At 33.6% G+C, this 20,445-nt stretch overlaps 1 protein-coding gene across 5 annotated transcripts in view; it reads right to left on the bottom strand.

Annotated features, from left to right (window-relative positions):
• The window catches only part of LOC106870560 (calcitonin receptor), a 283,198-nt gene that overhangs the window by 26,702 nt on the left and 236,051 nt on the right, over positions 1–20,445 (bottom strand). For 3 of the 5 annotated variants that reach the window (XM_052967341.2, XM_052967351.2, XM_089352101.1), the window contains 2 exons: positions 8,641–8,735; positions 4,682–4,808 (listed from right to left, as the gene is read on the bottom strand). In XM_052967341.2, coding sequence (XP_052823301.1) covers positions 4,682–4,808; positions 8,641–8,735 — 222 coding nt within the window. The remainder of the gene's footprint in view (positions 1–4,681; positions 4,809–8,640; positions 8,736–20,445) is intronic. The other 2 variants (XM_052967345.2, XM_089352120.1) reach the window with 1 other exon arrangement.

Raw genomic sequence — 20,445 nt, 5'->3', positions numbered from 1 at the left:
CTATTCTTTACAGAACATCTGAAAATAGGAATGGCACATTAAATAATATAGTCCTAGATACTTAATGATGCAACAATAAAAAGTTCTACATCATATTACCTGAATGTTCTCCTCGAAAAAGTACTTCTTTCCAATTGAAAAAGATACTGTAATCTTTTGAAATGAAGATTTTAGATTATTGGCTTCACGAACTGAATATTCTTATACTTCTTATTAACTATTCTATTAAATTTTATTAAATTTTAAAGCAGAAAATCTATTGTAGATATATGCCGAGGTGCAGCATAATCTTTTAATCTTTTTACTATGCTGAAGAGCAACTTAACGTGTGATATGGAATTTTGTCTTGGTTTGTTTGATTTTATCAAAATCAGATCAACCAATACTTTCAATAGTATATTAGAACGGCATATCAAATAAATTATAAATATTCATACTTGCACAAACACAAACATTCACTATAATCACTCATACGCACGCATTCACACACATTTACACATACACTGATTCACATTGATACTCAGAAATACAGATATACTGATGCATATTGTGAAGATCGAATTACATTTAAAAGAAGTAATAAAATTATTGATAAAATGGCACTAATATTTTATATGTATATTACAAAATAGACTACCTTTATCTTTTATATAAAATATTTTATATAAAATATTTTAAATGTTAATCTACTTTCTGAGGCAGCGATATATCCTATAGATGCTAAAATCCAATCAATTCGTTAATTACAAAGATGTACTGGTAACATATCACTAGATCAATTGTTGTATTTCTATATGGAGTGATTCTGAAACTTCTATAATAAATCAATGAGTGATCATGTATTCTATAAAACGATTGGTAGAGTCGTTACTATCGAATGTTTTCATCATCTAGTTTATTCGATTACATAACGTATTCCATAAGTAATGGCATGCACCTGTCATTTCCGACAATGCGAAGAATGACATAATAACCTTAATTAGGAGCTATTTCATCCATCTTGTATGGTTCTCAGCTTATCATGTGGATTCTCTTGCCATAGTCTCCTAGAGTTTTCTCTAAGAGAGAAAATAGATTGGAAAGATTGTCAAGAGAGTCAGTAATGCTAGTCATATACCTTCAAGTAACTCCGCTCCATTTATAGGTTAGATTGGTGGCCTGCAACTTCTTGTTCAGTTAATTCGCCCTTGAACACAATTGTTTTTTTTTGTCTTGTCAAGGAGTTCATCTGTACGCTAGGGTGTAATCCTAAAGTATTGCCGGTTCAATCGTCGACGGACTGACCGATAATGAAACAGGTGGTATTATTACCAGTAGCAGATAATAATTTTTTATGAGATGTGACAAATAGTCGGTGGACCATTGTTTCCAGATATACAGAGAATGTGTTACAAATTATAAGCACTGATGTCTACTTCCAAATATGTCAGTGTATTCCAATGCTTCCAAATGTAACCGAAATGCTAAATTTGAACTCATTTTGACGGTGAGTCCTGAGTTCTTTTTTCGTTGTGCCATTTAGAGGAAACTGGGTTATTTGTGAGTTATATTCCTTTCCCATGAGAATGGCACAATATCTGTGACAAAATATAAACAATAGACTCCTTGGATAAACGTCTGGTACTCCTTTTTATTAATCAGTCGCATTTGCCAGAAAGAAATTTGAATAAGCAACTATAGCTTCAACAGTTAATTTCTCGTGATAACTCAAGATCTTTCCAACTGATCACAGTTTTGCAAATCTTGCAAACCTTAAAACATAGAACTTCAGTGCATGGAATTGCTAGTCGATTATCTAGTTGCTAGCTGCATTCACTCTCACCGTCCCTAGGTCATAATAAATTTGTCAGATTTATAAAATAATTTTTTTTCAGTAAGGATTCTTTATAAAAACACTGTTCATTACAAAACTCACATCAGGAGCTTAGACTAATTAGAAAGCATTGGTTCTATGCATAGAATTTCGTAAAGTCTTAGACAATAATACTTTAAAGTTTTTAACATTGAAGATTACATGCAAATAGAATAATTTACTTGTGTCACCGAATGAAAAAGAAAATATTTGTCATGAAGCCGCAACATTTCTTGATAACTTTAAATTTAAACTACTAATGCATTACCTAAATATATTTCTAAGTTCTAGAAGAAAAATGCATGTGCCACCTGATGTAAGAACTGGCGAAATAGTTAATATTTACAAAAATACTTGTGGTTCTATATGAGTAAAATGGTTTTTCAAAATTTGGCACAGGGCCATCAACTTCAGGGAAGGGATTAAGTCGATTACATCAACCCCAGTGCTCAACTGGTACTTATTTTATCGACTCCGAAAGGATGAAAGGCAAAGTCGAATTTGGTGGAGTTTGAACTCAAAACTTGAAGACGGACGAAATGTTGCTAAGTATTTTATCCGATGTGCTAACGGTTTTGCCAGCTCGCCGCCTTACATGTATGAGTAATGTTACAAGGAAAAACAAGCAATTTTTTTCGGGTTTCATGTTTCCTGGGTTGATAGAATAAAATAACTGCCAAGTTCTGTGGTCGATATGACCGAATAAACTCCTCCTCTCCAAATTTTCTATCCATCATTGAATCTCCAATATCCTTGGCGAGCAAAACATACATACTTAAAATGAAGTCTTTAAAAAAATGTCGATATCAACACTATTATTTAAAATCAATGAACGTATAACATGTTTATTCATTAAAAGAAAATGTTGATATCGATATTTTCTTAAAGATTGTACTTCCAAGTATGTAATTTTCATGGTTCAATAGTATTTAAAGATGCTCCATCGTTAGCTTAATCTCCAAAGCGTATAGAGAAAGTGACTTAGAATGAAAAAAAAAATAATAAGTGATCGATCTATGATCAGCGAACAATTGCAAAATGGATTGGATATAAGACGTTACAAAAATATTCTCGCATAAGCTATAAGTCTTGGGAGAAGTGAAACGGAAATAAATTCTGTTTCGATATTTTATTGCAAAACTTGTGTGAGCAAACGTCACACAGAGATATTACCTAATATTGTATAAAAAACCTATTATTTTGAGCAGACATAAAGCTAGATTTAGCAGATGTGATGCAGTCAGATCTTAGCTGTATATATTCTATTTTCATATGAGATAAAATATACATTTATACCTCTGTGGCAGTAGTCGTAGTTGCTGGAGTGCACTAATAGTTCAATCGCTTCTATTTAACTGCTGGTCTGATAGCATAAATTGTCACTTAGATAATATTCACTATACTAGAAATGCTTCTGAAATAATAATTTCTAATTTAGGTACAAAGGCACCGATTTTAAATGGCGTTAGTCGATTATATCGAGCCCAATATTTTTCTCGTACTTTATTTTATCGATCCCGTAGGATATAAGGTAACACATATTCAAGGCATTTTATTCAACGTCCAAACGATTCTAATCTATCATTGAAATGTTTCAGAAATAAAGAATACTTTGTGTTATTTACTTCGGTTTGGGATTTATTTAGACACTGAACAATCTGATATAGTTGGTTCTTTAAGAAAGTAGTTTCCAGTGAACCCATTAATTTTCATGTGCGAGAAACCACAGTGATAGCATTCACCATGGCTTCACCATTTAAATAAGCGTTACAATTTGTTAAAGAAAAACAAGAAAATCGAATTAGACGCTATATCGGAGTTAAACCACATCTTTGACTTTCTGATTCAAATTCCATTTGGAATTTGCTTTGCTTTTTATTCATCTAACGTCGATACAGTTATGTCTCAATTCAACGGTGGTGAATTGGCGAAGTCTTCAGAGCATCGGATAGAATGCTTTGCAAAATTTCTCCCTGCTCTCTCCTATCCTCTGAATACAAATACAGTCGAAGTCAACTTTGTTTTTCATCATTTTGTAGTCAATGAATAAAGTAATTGTCGAAAGCTGTGCATTGTAAGAATTGTTCGTGTTGAATGAGTTGCTTTACAGATCTGTTCTGGCTCTATGCGTTTTGACTTCAAATTCAGTCTCCTATTACCGACCTACTCATGGGGAGAAACACATTCTTAGTGATTTGATTATCGGTGATTATCTTTCAGGAGCGAGTGGTCAATTGGAGCAATATTTTGGTCACATTAATATACGACAATTACACTTTGCAACATGCAGAATTGCCACTTAAACAGAAAATTGTTTTGAATCAATAGTTTCTTTCCTGTTCAAAATTAAGTCGTGTTTTCTTTGGAAGTGAATCAATATTTAACTTTTTATAATGTTTGTATCTGCTTCTAATGCGGCAGTAGATTTTAAGGTGTCAAGAAAATTAAATGCAATAGTTTTTATGTTATTCCCAGGATTAGAACCCAGCACTGACGCTAGTAAGTGTCAGTGCTGTGAATAATTGTTTCAAGCTTTGACACAAGGTCAGAAATTTCGGGGGAAGGACTAAGTCGATTAGATCGACCCCAATGTTCAACAGGTACTTATTTTATCGACTCCGAAAGGATGAAAGGCAAAGTCGATCTGGCGGCATTTGAACTCAGAACGTAAAGACGGACGAAATGCCACTAAGCATTTTGCTCGGCATGGTAACGATTCTGCCAGCTCGCAGCCTTATATGTCGGTGAACAATGTTAGTTGTACAAAACAGATTAGTGGACGTTAATAAAGCAAGGAAAAACTCAACAAAAATCAAAATTAAAACTTACAAAGTTTTCGTGAAGTATGTGTCCTTCATTAACAATAACTTTATATTCTACTATCCAAACAAGTCCATTTAAAATTGAAGCCATGAAGAAGTTTTTATGGATTGATACTCGTGCACAGTCAAGCTGCCTGTAAAAATGTCAAGAAATTGAATCAAGTAGCTTAATGATGATAAAATTATGGTAAAACATTTCAGCATTAGGTAAACATTAAACAAGTATTATAATAAACTTTGAATTCTGCTGAAAAATATGGATTAGTTTTGTTTGGAATAAAACAGATGTGACATCCATCAATGACATTATACACTTCTGATAGTGCTAGCGAAAATTAAGTTGCACAATTTGAGGATCAATGTTTAAGACAAGGTATATCTTTGACAATATATCATTGGTGCAAAGCAAGTATATTAATTATAACAAACTTGACCATTCTCTTTCCTCGGTGAAGGGTCCTCATAGCCTGAAATTATGATATTTATCATGCAATACAACTACGAATATCGTTTGATGATTTTAATTTTGTAGATGTTCTATGTGATGTTGTTATTTTATGAATATTATTTTACATGAAACCACGAAATTTAGATTTTTGAATATCCATCACAAGATCTCTGACAAGACTCGAAGTACCCACATAATTCTATAAACATCTCGCATACAAAATTATTGTTTAAGGGCGATCCTTATAGTTTCAAAAAAGGGAAAAAAGAAGAATATGACTTTCAAAATGAGAGAAAAAAGACTAAAGACAACATTGTAACATAGGAGAAACATATATACCGATGTTCGATTACTATAGATAGACTTAAGCGTTTGGTGACTCCATTTATAATTAGATAATAGTTCATTACATAGTCATATAACGGTTTATTATTTCTTCAAACTTACAGGAGAGAAAGTGACCTCAATATGAAAATTACCGCTTTGATTACAATCTGTATTTTAGCGGTTTATAAATATTGTCATCAAGTAAAGTCATTTACTAGCACTCTATCTTGTTCTGTTTATAAGTTAGATTTATCTAAAACCATATACATCTAAAACTTTTATTTCTTTGCTATAAAAAACATCTGAGCTAGTCAGATACAAACGGAAGTAATGAGAATTGAGGTTACGTCTGTAAACAATCTAATATATATGATATATGAATTAGATTTCATATATCTAATGATAATATCATTAGATAAAATAAACACATACGGCGGTGCACTTTCACCTATCTTTAAATACTATAAAAATATTTCATAGCAATTATTCTTCTGCGATTAACAACATTGGAAACTTGACTTGAATTATGGTAATTAAGATTTACGAAACTTTCAATATTTGTAAATAGTGGATAAACAGAGTTTTTACCAAGATAAATAACAGTTGATTAAAAATATATCTAAATAGATGTTGTGGGAAGTGAGTCGTTCCAGTGGTACTTTAAACAAATACAAACCTAGAGAGGGATACACATCCACTCCGACATTGTGCGACGAGGATATGGAACCCCAGACCGGAGGTCACTTAAGATCAATAAAAGGATTCAGAACTATACCATTCAAGGTAAAAATAAAAAAGTAAAATAAATCTTTTAGGGATTTTGAATAGCGAAAAATAAATCATATGTAACACGGTCATAGACTGTCTCGGTATTGACATATACTTAAACTATCCCAATCTAGGTGATCGATCCTAGCAGTCACTTTTTGCGTATGTAAGACCATCTTACCTATTGATACAAAAAAATCGTATCCTACTTATATTGTGGATCGGCTGTTTTGGACAAATTACCGGTAAATTAGCCAATAGATTCACAGACATTAGGTACAAGCGATTCCACAAAGGATCCCCTCTCATCCATAATTTTTGCTCAGCGGACTATATACTGCCTTGTGGCTCTCCTGTTTCAGCTTTGGCTTACACGCGGGTTCAACGACCTACCGTTTGCGAAGAAAACAAGTAACCGTATTCCTTCCTGGAAATTTCCACCAACATGGTTCAAATTCTTAACTTACTTTGGATGGGCATATTCTACTGAAGAAAACGCACACAACCACACATAGCTGTGACATTCCAACATACACACAGCTAATATTGATTTCAAATTTTGGCACAAGAGAAACAGTTTTTGGGAGAAGGCATAAGTCGATTACATCAGCTCCTAGTCGCTCGTGAAAAACATAAGAACACACAAAAGCGACCGCGTGGGTGCAATCGACATCTCATACGTACACACGATCTACTAGTAACACAAGCGCACACATTAAACACATGCAGAGAAACACACACCAGCCTGATATTTTCTGTGACACTTAACAAACATGCATACATCTATTATCCAAGCAAGCATGCACTCATGCACGCAGTAAGACAAACAAAACACATACACACAAATTCACGCATATGCACATGTCACTTATACGGACACACCAATTTATAAAGTACATTCAGCAAGAAAGAATCCCGTAATGAATTATTTGATCATCAATGTATGACAAGGGATTCCTATCTGTATTTAGGTTGTTTTTGTAGGGTAATTTTATTTTTGTTTTTTATTACTAAGAAATTAAAAGGGGGTTGGCACATTTTCTCATTTTATTTCTTCTTCTCCAACTTCACTTCAGCATGAGACAGAGAAAATAGGCTAAAAGTTTAAGTAAGAGAATAAGACTGTATGGAAAAATAATGAAAAAAGAAAGGCAGCAGGAGAAAACATAAAAGAAGGATGAGAAATGATATAATAGAGAAAAAGAAAGATACAGTGCAATCTTAAGGGCTTAAGTCATTTAAGTGTTCAATTAAGGTTTAATTTTCTCATTTCCTAGGACAGGTTTTATGATAGTTTAATAATTGTATTTAGTAATGCTACTATCACTTCTACTATTACCACAACTATTATTGCTTGCATCTTTAGAGCAACTACCAGAATTTTTATTCATGCTTTTGGAGTAACTACTTATCAGCTTTGTAGTGTTAGTATTTATATCCTGGAGGAATTTTATCTTGGGTTCTATAGAACAAAAACTTCCAAAAATCTCTAACCTGGCAGTAATATCCAGAGGAGATTGCCGCTTCTGGATAAGCTCTACAGGGACAATAGTTTTGCCACCCCTGCTTGTCTGAGATACGTGCATATTAGGAAGAGTTCAGCAATCGACCAAATTCATTACGAGGATCGACCACTGTTTTCTTTTTACCGAGAAGAATTGGCTGCTTTTCTATTTCTGGTGGCTAAAGAAGTTGAATAGTGAACTAGATTAATGAACTGAGTACAGACATGTTCCTCGTTGGCCAAATCTTCATCAACTGCCACTAATTTCACTAGGAAAGGAAGATAAATGTCAAGAGAGAATTACATTTTTCTGGTAAATTTGATGAAAGGCACAGGAGAACGGTCCGAGTGAAAATGTCTGCTCAAAGCATACATGTGTTAATCGAATAACGCAACTGGAAGAGTGCGTTTAGTAGTCAGAGTAATCAAAGATCTGTAGAGTTCCTGGATTGGTCTTAAATGATCGCTCTCTATTGGAATATCTCGTTTTATTGAAAATGTTGTTTTCCATACCTGTTTTAATCATATTCAATTCTGTATAATATCCAGCGTTTTTGTTCTTGTAATAGTCTTTGATCCATTGCGACAGTAAAGAAAAGATTGAAATTCCTGTTGCTGCTACACTACTGATTAATGACGTTATCTGCTACAAACAGTTTCTGTTGGATTTAAACTGCCAGTCGAATAAGTTTGTTTTAATATTTACCCTAGATCTTCCGTGCTGATTTATCTCCAAAACTCAAACCTTGTCTACATATTATTTAATTATTTGTAAACAAGTTGGCATACAGAGCCAGCAAAACACATAAACTTACTCTGTAAGTAATCATCATCAACAACAATAACATTAAGGTAAAACAACTATGGCAACGATAATGGATATATAAATTCTAGCAAAGGAAGGCAAAGGAAGACTTACCTAAAACTACTGAAGATGATCATCGATATACTCAAAGTGATGATTGATATTGTGTAACCCCAAATGAAAATTGAAACAACAGTTTCTTCTGCGTGCTGCAAGAAGAAAAACATATGTAAGACGGTTGCTTCAATATTACATATGTACATCATAGGTAATTATTTCACTTGAGCATGTGCCTTTTTTATATAATGATTTCTCATTAACGTATCCATTTTGATGAGGATGCTGTATTCATCTTGAATTAAAGAGTTAGAAAAAGACACAATAAAGTCATATTATGATGGTGAGGATTCATGCAGTCAACTAATACGTAGAAAGGAAGAGAACATCAAATATGACCCCAGTTATTTTATTATCGATTTTAATTTAAAGTATATTTTCAGTAATATATGTTAAATGATTTCCTTTGATTGGGTAGATGGTCAAGTGCTTTACGGAATGTGAATGCATTCGGTTAAGGAGATTTCTACATAGTGGGTCATCCCATAAAAAATGCGGTATTTTTCATACTTCTTTTATTTTTCAAAATTAAGATAAACAAAGTTCTTTTTTAATGTAAAATATACTCTCCTTCATTTCCTACAATACTCTTCCATCTATCTGGTAGACTTGTACGGCCTCTCTTCCAAAATGCACTGTTCTGATCTCGTCTAAAAGATTCCTATTTTCTCTGTCCAAAAGATTTTAAAGACTGCAGAGTAAATGATAATCAGATGGGGTAATATCCGGCGAATATGATGTGTGGGGAATCGTTTTCCATTCAAACTGCTCCAGCCTTTGGAATATCATTCTTGCTGTATATGGCAGAGCATTATTCTGACGGAAGAAAACCATTCGTCTTGAAACCAAATATGGTCACTTTTCTTCCAGCGCTGACTTAAGCCGCTCAAACAGTAAATCTCCTTTGCTATCATTTGATTTGGGTTTAAAAGTTCAAATTAGACTAAACCTTTCGTATCCCAACAGATAACAATACCTTACGTGAGTGAAGACTTACTTTAGCCTGGAGTGCCGGTGTTTTTCTCTTCTCTATCCACTGTCTTCGGTGCTTGACACTTTTATAGAGAACCCATTTCTCGTCACCAGTCACTATTCGGTCCAAAAAATGTTCATTCATGAGACGTGACAGCAAAGAAGAGCACATATTCACTCTCTGCGCGCGATTAGACTCGGAAAGTTTGTGAGGAACCTATTGATTCAATTTGCTGACTATTCCGAGAAAATAGGAATCTTTTAGACGAGATCAGAACAGTGCATTTTGGAAGAGAGACCGTACAAGTCTAAAGATCTTCCTGGACGAGGATCGTTTTCTAGACTGTAGTTTCGGGCTCGGAATTGCTAGAACCACCGTTGACACTGGGTTACACTTAATGTCCGATCCCCATATACCGCATTAATATTCCTCGCACTTTCTGTTGCGTTGTTGTCTTTATCGAATTCATAATGCAAAATATACCGAATATGCTCCTTTGTTACTCCCATTAGAGCATTGAAAAAATAATTGTTAAAATCGAACTGTACTCTTTAAAACTTGCACTAAGAATAAGTACAAGGTAAAATTAATACCTGCTTTTATAGCAAGTTGATGCAGGTAGTTTATCCCGTCTGCCTCCGAGTTTTAGTTCATGTAATTGATAAAAACCGCATTATTTATGGGATGACCCAATATATATATATATGTGTGTGTGTGTGTGTGTGTGTGTGTGTGTGTATGTGTGTGTGTGTGGGTGTGTGTGTGTGTGTCCGAAATATTTTATATTCCTTAGAAGCATAAAAGACAAGTAGAAACCACTGAGATTTGAACGTTATTGAGCATTTAGCACGTAACATCATTACCAACCCATAGTCTCGAGCATATATATTAAATCAAATGAAGAAGGAAGTAAAAACTGATAAATTCAAGTAACCTTTCGAATTTTTACTGTTATTGGCCTTAGTCGTTGGATCGGTGTCATGCTGGGATATCTCTTCAAAAGTTGATCAATCAGCCCGACCTTAACACTATCGATATATCTATTTTATCGAGTGCTTGATTTATCTTTCGACGCGAACCGAATCTAACTGGCAATGTCTGTCCTATCTTATAGCACCAACTATACACTCACCATCATACTTTCATGCATAAACATACAGACATATAAGTATACACGCACATTTCCTGCCACCAAATATTACTATCAACATGTAGGGATTCCCGAGTTTATAAGAACAGACACTTGTTCAAGGTGATACATAGTGGGATCGATTCCGAAACTCCATAGTTGCGAACTTAACTTCTTTTTACTGCACAACTATACCTGCCTTGTAATTGTAGCTTTTTTCAACAACAACATGATTAATGACAGAGATTCTCCGATGTAAAGGTGAAGTGGTTGAGTATCTGAGGATCTATTCGACACCTTTGTAATTAGATGAGAATAGAAATCTGGTAGCTATTATTTCTCCGATTATCTAAACAGATCTCTCTATCCTACGCTCTTCAGTTCTTGCAGTTTCCAGAAGTAGAAACCAGGCTTGTCTGAAAAAATTTATTTATGACAAACTAGCGTTCAACCCAGATGGACATATTTCTATCATTTTAAAACTATACAAACTATTCGGCTCACAATTTCTGAGTAGATTAACATAGAATCACAAACAGACTTTCATATTATCTAATAGAGAAACTAAAATAAATGTTTCTTGGAATAATAATCGGATTATCTGCTTATAGATTTGCACTAATTCTATGTTTTGCATTTGCCAAATAATCAGTTCAATTCTGCAAACCTCATTAGTTAACATTTCTAGTTATGAAGAAAAATATAAATAACGTGCAAAGAAGTGGCATATCCAATAGTTTTACTGTCTTAAAACATTTAAAATATCAATTATATCTACTGCTCGTACGATATAAGCAAATAGAAAAACTAAGTATAGATGTTTAGCAGAATTCTTAGAGGATAGGACAAAATACAGTGAGTGTTTAGTTACGGCCCTCTACTTTCCGAGTTTAAATCCAACTGAAGTCGACTGTGGATTTCATCCTTCCGGGATCGATAAAATATATCACTCTTCATGGGGTACATGTTAAGGGTAATTTAATCTATTATAATCTTGCCACAGAATTTGTGGTCATGTACCGATGTTAGAAATCTACATTACTGGGACTTAAGGGAGAAAATGAAAATATCTATTCTGCAAAATAGTTCCGAGTTTTCTTCAATAATATTGTTATGCCATACGATTCAGCTAAAACAAAATAATAGCTTTTAATAAGATGTTGGTGTTTGAAACTTCCCGTAACACATTGCGTTGTTGGCTGTCACTGAGGAATGTTTTAATGAATTTAATAGAAAGTTAGCTTGGCAAAGGCCATCTCTTTTCATGCTGCATACCCCCAAAACAAGTTAGATTTAATATTGTAACAAATGAAATAGTTTCCAACTTTTATAGAGGATGGTAGATTAGCAGAATCGTTAGAGCAACAGAAAAATGTTTGGCAGCATTCGTTACGGCTCTTTACGTTTTTAGTCCAATCTCGCTGAGATCAATTGTACCTCTCATCCCTCCAGATTCGATAGAATGAAGTTCCCTTTAAGCACTGGAGCTGGTAGTACCAACTAATTCCTCCCCTGAATTTCAGGCCCGGTACCTACATTACTAGCTGTTTTACAGTATTTTTTTTTAGCTACAAGGATGACATGGATTAGTATGTAGTACCTTATTAACTGGATTGGACTGTTGGTTGTCTTTGTCAAAGCTAGTATGCAGAGTCGTTAAACAGGTAAAAAAATACTAGTTTCTCAGTTAGAACTTGTTTTAACCCATCGACTGACTTTGAATTTTTACTGTAGTAATGATTCAACAGTGTAAAATTAAAAAAAAATTACAAGATATTTCTACATGTTTTTACTCGTATTATATGATCATTATATTTTGAAACGGTTCTGATAAAAAGAGATGAGATAGAAAAACTACACTGGTTATAAGAAAACAACGACGTATGAATGCCAAACGAAATATACTAATGAGCTATCCAACGTATTTATCAGCAGTAGATCTTTTCTTAGAAAGCCTCTGCACTAAATAACATGTCAGTGACAAAAAAGAAAAGAAGAAAGAAAACAAAAACAAAACACCCAAATCGATTTTCTTATAAACAGAAAAGGAAAATAAAGTGCTTTATAAAAAGAAAAACTAATTGACATCATTTCCCTTACGACTCGTTCACGCAATAATCCCATAAAATAACTAAAGTATAACACTCATACATATATTGAATATTCATTGGTATCAAGTAGAATGATTGCCTGATGTGACAGCTAATACCTAATACTTAATTTTCTAACGACGGAGGGACGGAAGATAAAATCTAACTTTTGATGAATCTAAAAAGCTATAAGTAGTTCGGCGCTGTATATTTTGCAACGCTATAATCCAGTTCTGAGGAACAATATTGTATTCTTTTGATTAGGAATATCGGCAATTTCATATATATTCAATTAAGTCAACCATAGTACCTGAGCCAATTGAGAAGCTTCCACGTGGGTATTTGCCTTGCTAGAAAAAAATAGCCATATCCTCATTAAAATCATATATTACCATTTTGCGAAGTGGGGATGGGTATTTTCGACAATATAATCATATATACACGAAATAACAAGGTGATTACGGTTGGAACGCTCTCGATCAAATGCGTATTTGATAAGACTGACATGCGGTTAAATAACAGCAACAACAGCTTATACTTAAGACAGCAACTTGTATTTATAACTATCATAGCAGACTCTCTGGAATTTAAATAATAATGCAGGAGTATGAGAATAAATATTAAAAAGTATTTATCTATTTGTTCTGACACTCTACGATTTCTATCGACTTGTCGCTCAATTATATCTTGTAATATTGGTTTCCTTTGGTAAGTACCATTTTTTTTAGGGTAGCGGTAATATTTAGCTGATTAAATCAAACTCAGTATAGTGATGGTGCTAATTTCATTGGTTATTTTTTCACGTAATAAGATAAACGGTATTTACTCGTTTTGATATACAATGAAAAAAAATCGATTAAATCATGCCTATAATATACAATTTAGATAGGGCTGTGGCTTGGCTGAATCGTTAGCACTCCAGGAAAAATGGTTAGCTGCATTTCGTTCATTTTGAGTTCAAATACTATCGAGGTCGAGTTATGCCTTCATCCTTTCGAGGTCGATGAAATAAGTACCAGTTGAGCACTGAGTTCAATCTAGCTAACTTACCTATCTCTCCCGAAATTTCTGGCCTTGTGCCAAAATATGAAACTAATATACAATCTAAACGTTTGTCTTTCGAAAGTTAAAGCATATAGTTATAAATGAAAGCAAAACTTATACTGCTTGTTGAATTCCAACTTTCTAAATTTTAAATCCAAATTACAAAAATAGAACTTTTCAAGATATTCGAACATTAAAAAAAAACAACATATTTATAAAACATGTTTATATGAAAAAAAAAAAATAACAGCAAAAAATAAAACAAGCAAGCAAACAAAACAAACAGTATATCATACCAAATTAGAACGTGTCAAAAGCAGAAATAAGCCCTTAATCCGGCGCTCCAGAAGCATTAAATATGGAATTATTGCCAAACACGAAAGAGAACGCGAAAACAAAGACGACCGTAATTCAGCCAAACGATATCTGCTCATGTCGTATTTTCTACGCGAAAGTATTTGAAATCGCTTGAAATTTTTATTTTAATTTTTAATTTTTATTTTTCTGCATGCATTTGTTAGATGTTAATTGATTTTGAAAACAAATCCATAAAATGAAATAAGTTGATTTAGCAAAGGAACTCGAAATGTTTTGTCATGGGTTAAAATAAAGTCCTCATGAGTATAATGTGCATCACTAAAATTTCGAAGTACACGTATATTCTAACACAATACTAAAGGCACGTCCATATAGTAAATAACATAAAAGAGTTAATCCTCAAAAGACAATGATAGAAACAGTTAAGTTTGTGCAATCTAAAATACATCCTAAAAAATAAAGCGTAGTTAAAGATGATTATTAAAAGTATGGAAATTAGCTAAGAAGAAATAGCTATGCATACATCTATTCATATAGGTCACAGAAGTGCCATACAGTCTGTGTCGGTAAATTCAAATACAATACGTCATAAGTGCTCATGACAAACATAAATGTCTAAATGTCAAAATTTAAGAATTTATGCTTGATAAGATATATTAATTTTTATGAATTGAAGAATGATTTTGTTTGTTGACTGAATAACTCTAAATCAATGAAGAATAAGAAAAAAAAAACCTTTTAGACTATGCAATAAAAATTGCAAAAGACAAACATGAAAGAAATCAGAGTTGTACAGTGTATGTTTATAAGTTATGTAAGGTCACTCTTAACTCAATACAACTTGTCGCATGGTTGGGTCGTTGGTGACTAAACACGGAACCCTGTCAAGCCTGCTGGGTATGAAGTGTAGTTTTTGTTAGATACCCTGAAGCATGGAAAACAAAACTTGCCAATGGGTGGATGAACTCAGTACAGTCATTAGCCATCCAACAACTGGGAGTTAGAGACCCCTTAACCGTTGTTTGGATATCAACCTAGGAGAAGAAAAATTCTGATGTAACATTTGCCACTTCATTTGCATCAAATAATTAAGACAAATTCTTTTTTGGGAAAATGCATACGTTGTTTAGAGAGTGGGATTAGCAAGGTCTTTCCTCGCGTTACGGTGCTCACTGGACAAGCATTGCTTAATTTTTAGCATCTCGGTTATGTGCTGCATACTTTAACTCAAATTTAAGAGAAAGAGAGCTATCAAATATTCGCATTACTCGAAATTGAGTTGCAGCCATCATGTATGTAAGCATGTACACAAGTATGTATGCATATATATATGTATGCATGCATGTATGACTGTCACTTATCACTGTATCGATCAGACCACCAGATGTTGCAATACACCACTGATCACAATGCACTTCCTCGCATTGTTGTAGCTTTCGAATGACGCCATTCCGCTAGCTAGGTGGGCAGGCCAATACGAACGGAACGCCAAAGGAATATTTAACGATACAGTTTCATTGTACAACAGAACCGTAGTTGGAAGTGGTTTTACCACTCGGCTAAAATACAACAACCCAAAGATAAAAACAGAAAAATTTATCCGATTTGGACTTCATCCAAAAATATACAAGTAACAACATATGTTGTTAGGCCTTTCTTTACATGATTAGGACGTATGTCTTTGCTTTATACTGACATGGCAAAAGCTACAAAAATTCTGTTAAGACCATCGGATTATAAATCTCTAACAAGAACGAAAAATCTATAAACATCACAGAAACCCAACTCGAATGCGACTGCAGAGACGGATTATCTGTCAAAATATTGTATAAATACATAATTGTCTTTATTTAACAAACAGTTATTATAAAGAAGTAACAGAATCACATATTTCTCCCTTATAAGTGTATAATTGATTAGACTTGCGCCCAAATACGAATAAACATATCAATTATTTCAAAATTTAAAATAAAATAATTTGTTAACGTTCGGCAAACATAGTAACATTAATCTAAGACATATCCGTAATATAAAATCTTATCCCCTCATCTGCTAATTGAAAATACTTTAATTGTATTCCATTAAGTGGCAACAAGTGTAAGCAAATGGATAAAAATATCGTTTGTAGGCTTGAAAAACTTAAAATAGATTTTATTTTTAATTATGAAAAGTAATTTTTTTTTGTTTAAATAGAGAAGGAGAGGTAGTAACCGTACCATGTTTCCTTGATGAGATGAAGGCAGCTGATGTTCGATTTAAACATCAGCACATTAACGGCTACAAAATAAATATATAAATAAATAAAACAAAAAAAGTTAGCGAGAAAATTCCGGCGGGTTACTGTTCTGAATTGAGACGAGTAGAAGCTTCGATGGTAGCGCCGCGTTGGAAAGTGAAATTTGTAAATTAGTTTAATAACATTCTTTTGGATGGTGTCAAGAATGGTTGTGTTGTAGCAGTACCATTTCAGATATGTGAAAAAGAACTGAAATGCGGAACCTTTTTTCATTTTTTGCTGAAAATCAGCAATTAGTGAAACACGACATACTTTTCAGCCCCTACAAGAAGGAATCTGGTCTTTTGGATATAGTTTTGGGAATAATGGTAATTTTGCCACGGGAGATTGTTAGAAATTGAGACGTCTAGCCCATTGTGTCATTAGAGTTTAAACTGTGTTGATCACATGTAGAAAGACATGGCTCAAATGTTTCTTTGGTATATTTAAGGACTGTGTCAATGCTATCAATGGATGCTTTGAAGGTATCTATTGAGAAACGAGAACTGATTAATGGATAGATACATTTATATTATGTTGGTATGAAAGAGAGAACACGAATCCATAACTCACACATTATAGTGAAGTACTGTAACAGTTCTTATATGCAACCCAGCTGAAATTCAGTAACCGAAGGTGATCCTTTCGCAATTATGTGCTCATTCTGAGCGACCAACCACAAAATGGCTGAAAAGAGAATTTGGGATTAATCTGGGTTAGCCTTCCGAAGCTTTGCCCATAAGTTTGGGATGCTGCTCTTTCTGGTGATAGAATACAAAGAGCTATAAATAATTACTGAAGGCTTTTTATCCGACGCCCTAGCGAATCTGCTAATAATGGTTTCAAATTTTGGTACAAGGTAGCAATTTGTGGGGCGAAGATAAGGCGATTACATTGACGCCAGTGCTTAACTAGTATTTATTTTATCAATCCCGAAGGACGAGAGGTAAAGTCGACGTCGGTGGAACTCAGAAGGTAAAGACGGTCGAAATGTCACTTATAATAATGATTTCTTACATAAACCGCTAGGCCTTACATCTTTGGAGATTGATTTGTTACTTATACTTAACTGGTATTATTTTAGTGCCGAAGGTGAAGCGCAAGTTTCGGATAAAAAGTACCTTGTATGATTTCTTCCTGTTCTTTATGTTCTGAGTTAAAATCCCACCGAGGTCAACTTTTCTTAACCTTAACCGTCCGGTCCGATTGGCTTATTCCACTCCCTCAAAGTTGCTGGCCTTTTGCCTAAACTAGAAACAATTATTTTGTCGGTGAAGGAAAGATTAAGGCAAAAGTTGATCTTCACAGGATTCGACCGAACAACGTAGAGTTGTAATTAAATGCGTCAAGTCGTTTTGTTAATCCCTCTGCTCATTCTGTCAATTCAAATAATAGTATTAAGTATTTGTCACAGAAGCACTAGTTACAAAAATTTCGAGGTGAAGGGGGTTAGTTATTCGATTATATCGAGACCAGTACTAGACTGGTACTTTATTATGTCGATCTCCGAGGGAAGAAAGGCAAAATTGACTTCGGCGAGATATAAATTCAGAACGTAAGTAGCCAAACAAATACTCCTGGGAATTTTCCCGACTATCAAATGATTCCGCCAATCTACTATCTTACAACCAAATAACAATAAAGCGTTAGTGTGGCTTCATCAGAACAAAGCGATTAGAACGTGCTAAGATTGATTTCAAATTTTGGCACAAGGCCAGCAATTTGAGGAGAGGTAAGTCGATTACATCGATTCCAGTGTTCAACTGGTACTTTACTTTTTTTTTATCGACCCCGAAAAGATGAAAGGCAAAGTCAACCTCGGTGGAAATTCAGAACGTAAAGACGGACGAAGAGAACGTGTTAATATCACTAACCATTTAACGGATCTACGAAAAGCAAATATGAGCATAATTAAGAGAAAGAAGAAAATAAAAGATATGTAAACTTATTGCTTTTGCTATACCATAAAGCATGGTTGAAAAAAAGAAATTGAAAAGTATCTGGAGTATTTTTCAGACCATAGTACATGACTGGTATTTATTTTAACACCATGAACTCAGAATGTAAGGAGAGCAAAGATCGCAAGACATTATGAGTATCGATTCCGTCTACTAATCTCCAAGAAATCGGTAGACTATGTCAATTTGAAAAGATTTGATTTCGGTACAAGAAACTAATGAACTCTTATTTCTATGCTCCATCATTCTGTCATTATTTAATTGCTCTTGATCATTTTGATGCCAGGTAAGGTGGAGTTAAATTTAATTTTCTATCCTAGACATAGGATAGACTGATGTGGATAAGTGATATCTTAGCCATTCAGACAATACGAATCTTCACTGGAATTCATTGGAAATATAAAAGATACACCAGTATTAACAATAATCTATTTCATCTGTAACAATTCTTGAGGAGATATGTTGCATAGTTAATAACGTAATTAAAAGAAACCATATATCTTGGACAAAACACACTTCAGAAAAAAGAATTATATTGCTCCTTCAGACTTGATAAATTGCTCCTCATGTAATGATCGAGAATTTTCAATAACAAGTTAATATTAAATAAATTACAAACGCTCGGCTTCCCATTCTCTGTAAAGAGGAACAGACTTTTGTTTAAGAGAAAACGCAGCTCTAACGAAATAAACACGCACATACCTTTCTCATAGCTATTAAGAATTCTAGATGCATTGAGACTATTATGTTGTTCTAGAGTATCTGTTCAATATAATAAGGCTTTATTTCATAGACGTGAAGTGTTATGATCGAATAGAGCCAATCATATTATTGAGAGGTATTTAACTGGACTGGTGAGATAATAAGAAAAGTCGATCCCCTACACAATATTTAAATTCAGAATGTAAAGCTACAAAATTAAATATTGTAAAATTACTTTGATACATTGGCATTTCTGCCATTCTGTTTCACTGAAAAAAATGAAATGTAAGGTCTTACCTGATAAGGACTAGGAAAAATACAGACAAGCTCTTCACGAAAATCAAATCGTAAGGTCAAAACTAACATTTTCTATAGTCTTTAATTCTCCTAATTTTTTAATGAGGCCGATATATTCCTTATGTGGATTGACCTTATCAAATATCTAAAACCTTACCCATCGAGCAACACTACTCCCGGATATTATCAGTTGTTATCGAGGTGCTGACAGAAATTAATAAAATATTGGTTCAACTGAAGTGAAACGACTTCACGAGAAATCAAAATCGTAACATAATCTTCATTATTTTTGAAGCTCTTTCGTCTTCCCTAGGTGTTTATCATAATATTACATACTTTTAATATTTATTTTATCCAATCTAAAACACCACTGCTATTATCAATTCACTCTGTAGAATTTTTAGTTGAAATAATTAGCGTCGAAATTGAAATTTTCTGTTATGTCTACGACAAGGAACTGCTTTTACATGGCTAATATCTTTCATTGTAATTCAGACAAATAAACGAGCACACATTATGAATAATTTTGAAATCAATGTAAAAGACAAACAGAAAGAAAATCAGAATCGACATAAACTTGCCGGAATATACGATTTTGTTTTTATACTTTAAGAAAACAATAGAGTGTAAAATGTTTTCAAAAACATATTCCACAAAATACTAACGAACAAACTACAAGTAAAATCAGAGAGAATTTCGTTAATAGAAATAACTTTGTTTTGTTAAATCTTCTGGCAAAATATCTTCAATTCAGTTACAAATAGAAATTTACTTTGCCATTTCACTCAGGACAACGTCAGCTGAAGTAGCTTAGTAATCGATTATGTTAATTTGAGGATAGGAATACTGTTACTCTGTTCAAACTTGTGAAATCTGTCATTATTGCAGTAGGTACGAATATGTTGGTCAGAAGTTGAAATAACAGGGAAAATAAAATTTTAGATAGCAATCATAAGATTGCTATCTAAAATCTTAAAAGCTTAGAAACTCACTTTGTATCTTCGCTAAATACATGA

Source organism: Octopus bimaculoides, chromosome 1 (assembly GCF_046866305.1).
Source record: "Octopus bimaculoides isolate indiv1 chromosome 1, ASM4686630v1, whole genome shotgun sequence".
In the NCBI taxonomy this organism is placed as follows: Eukaryota; Metazoa; Mollusca; class Cephalopoda; order Octopoda; family Octopodidae; genus Octopus; species Octopus bimaculoides.
This window is presented reverse-complemented; position numbering and strand designations above follow the sequence as displayed.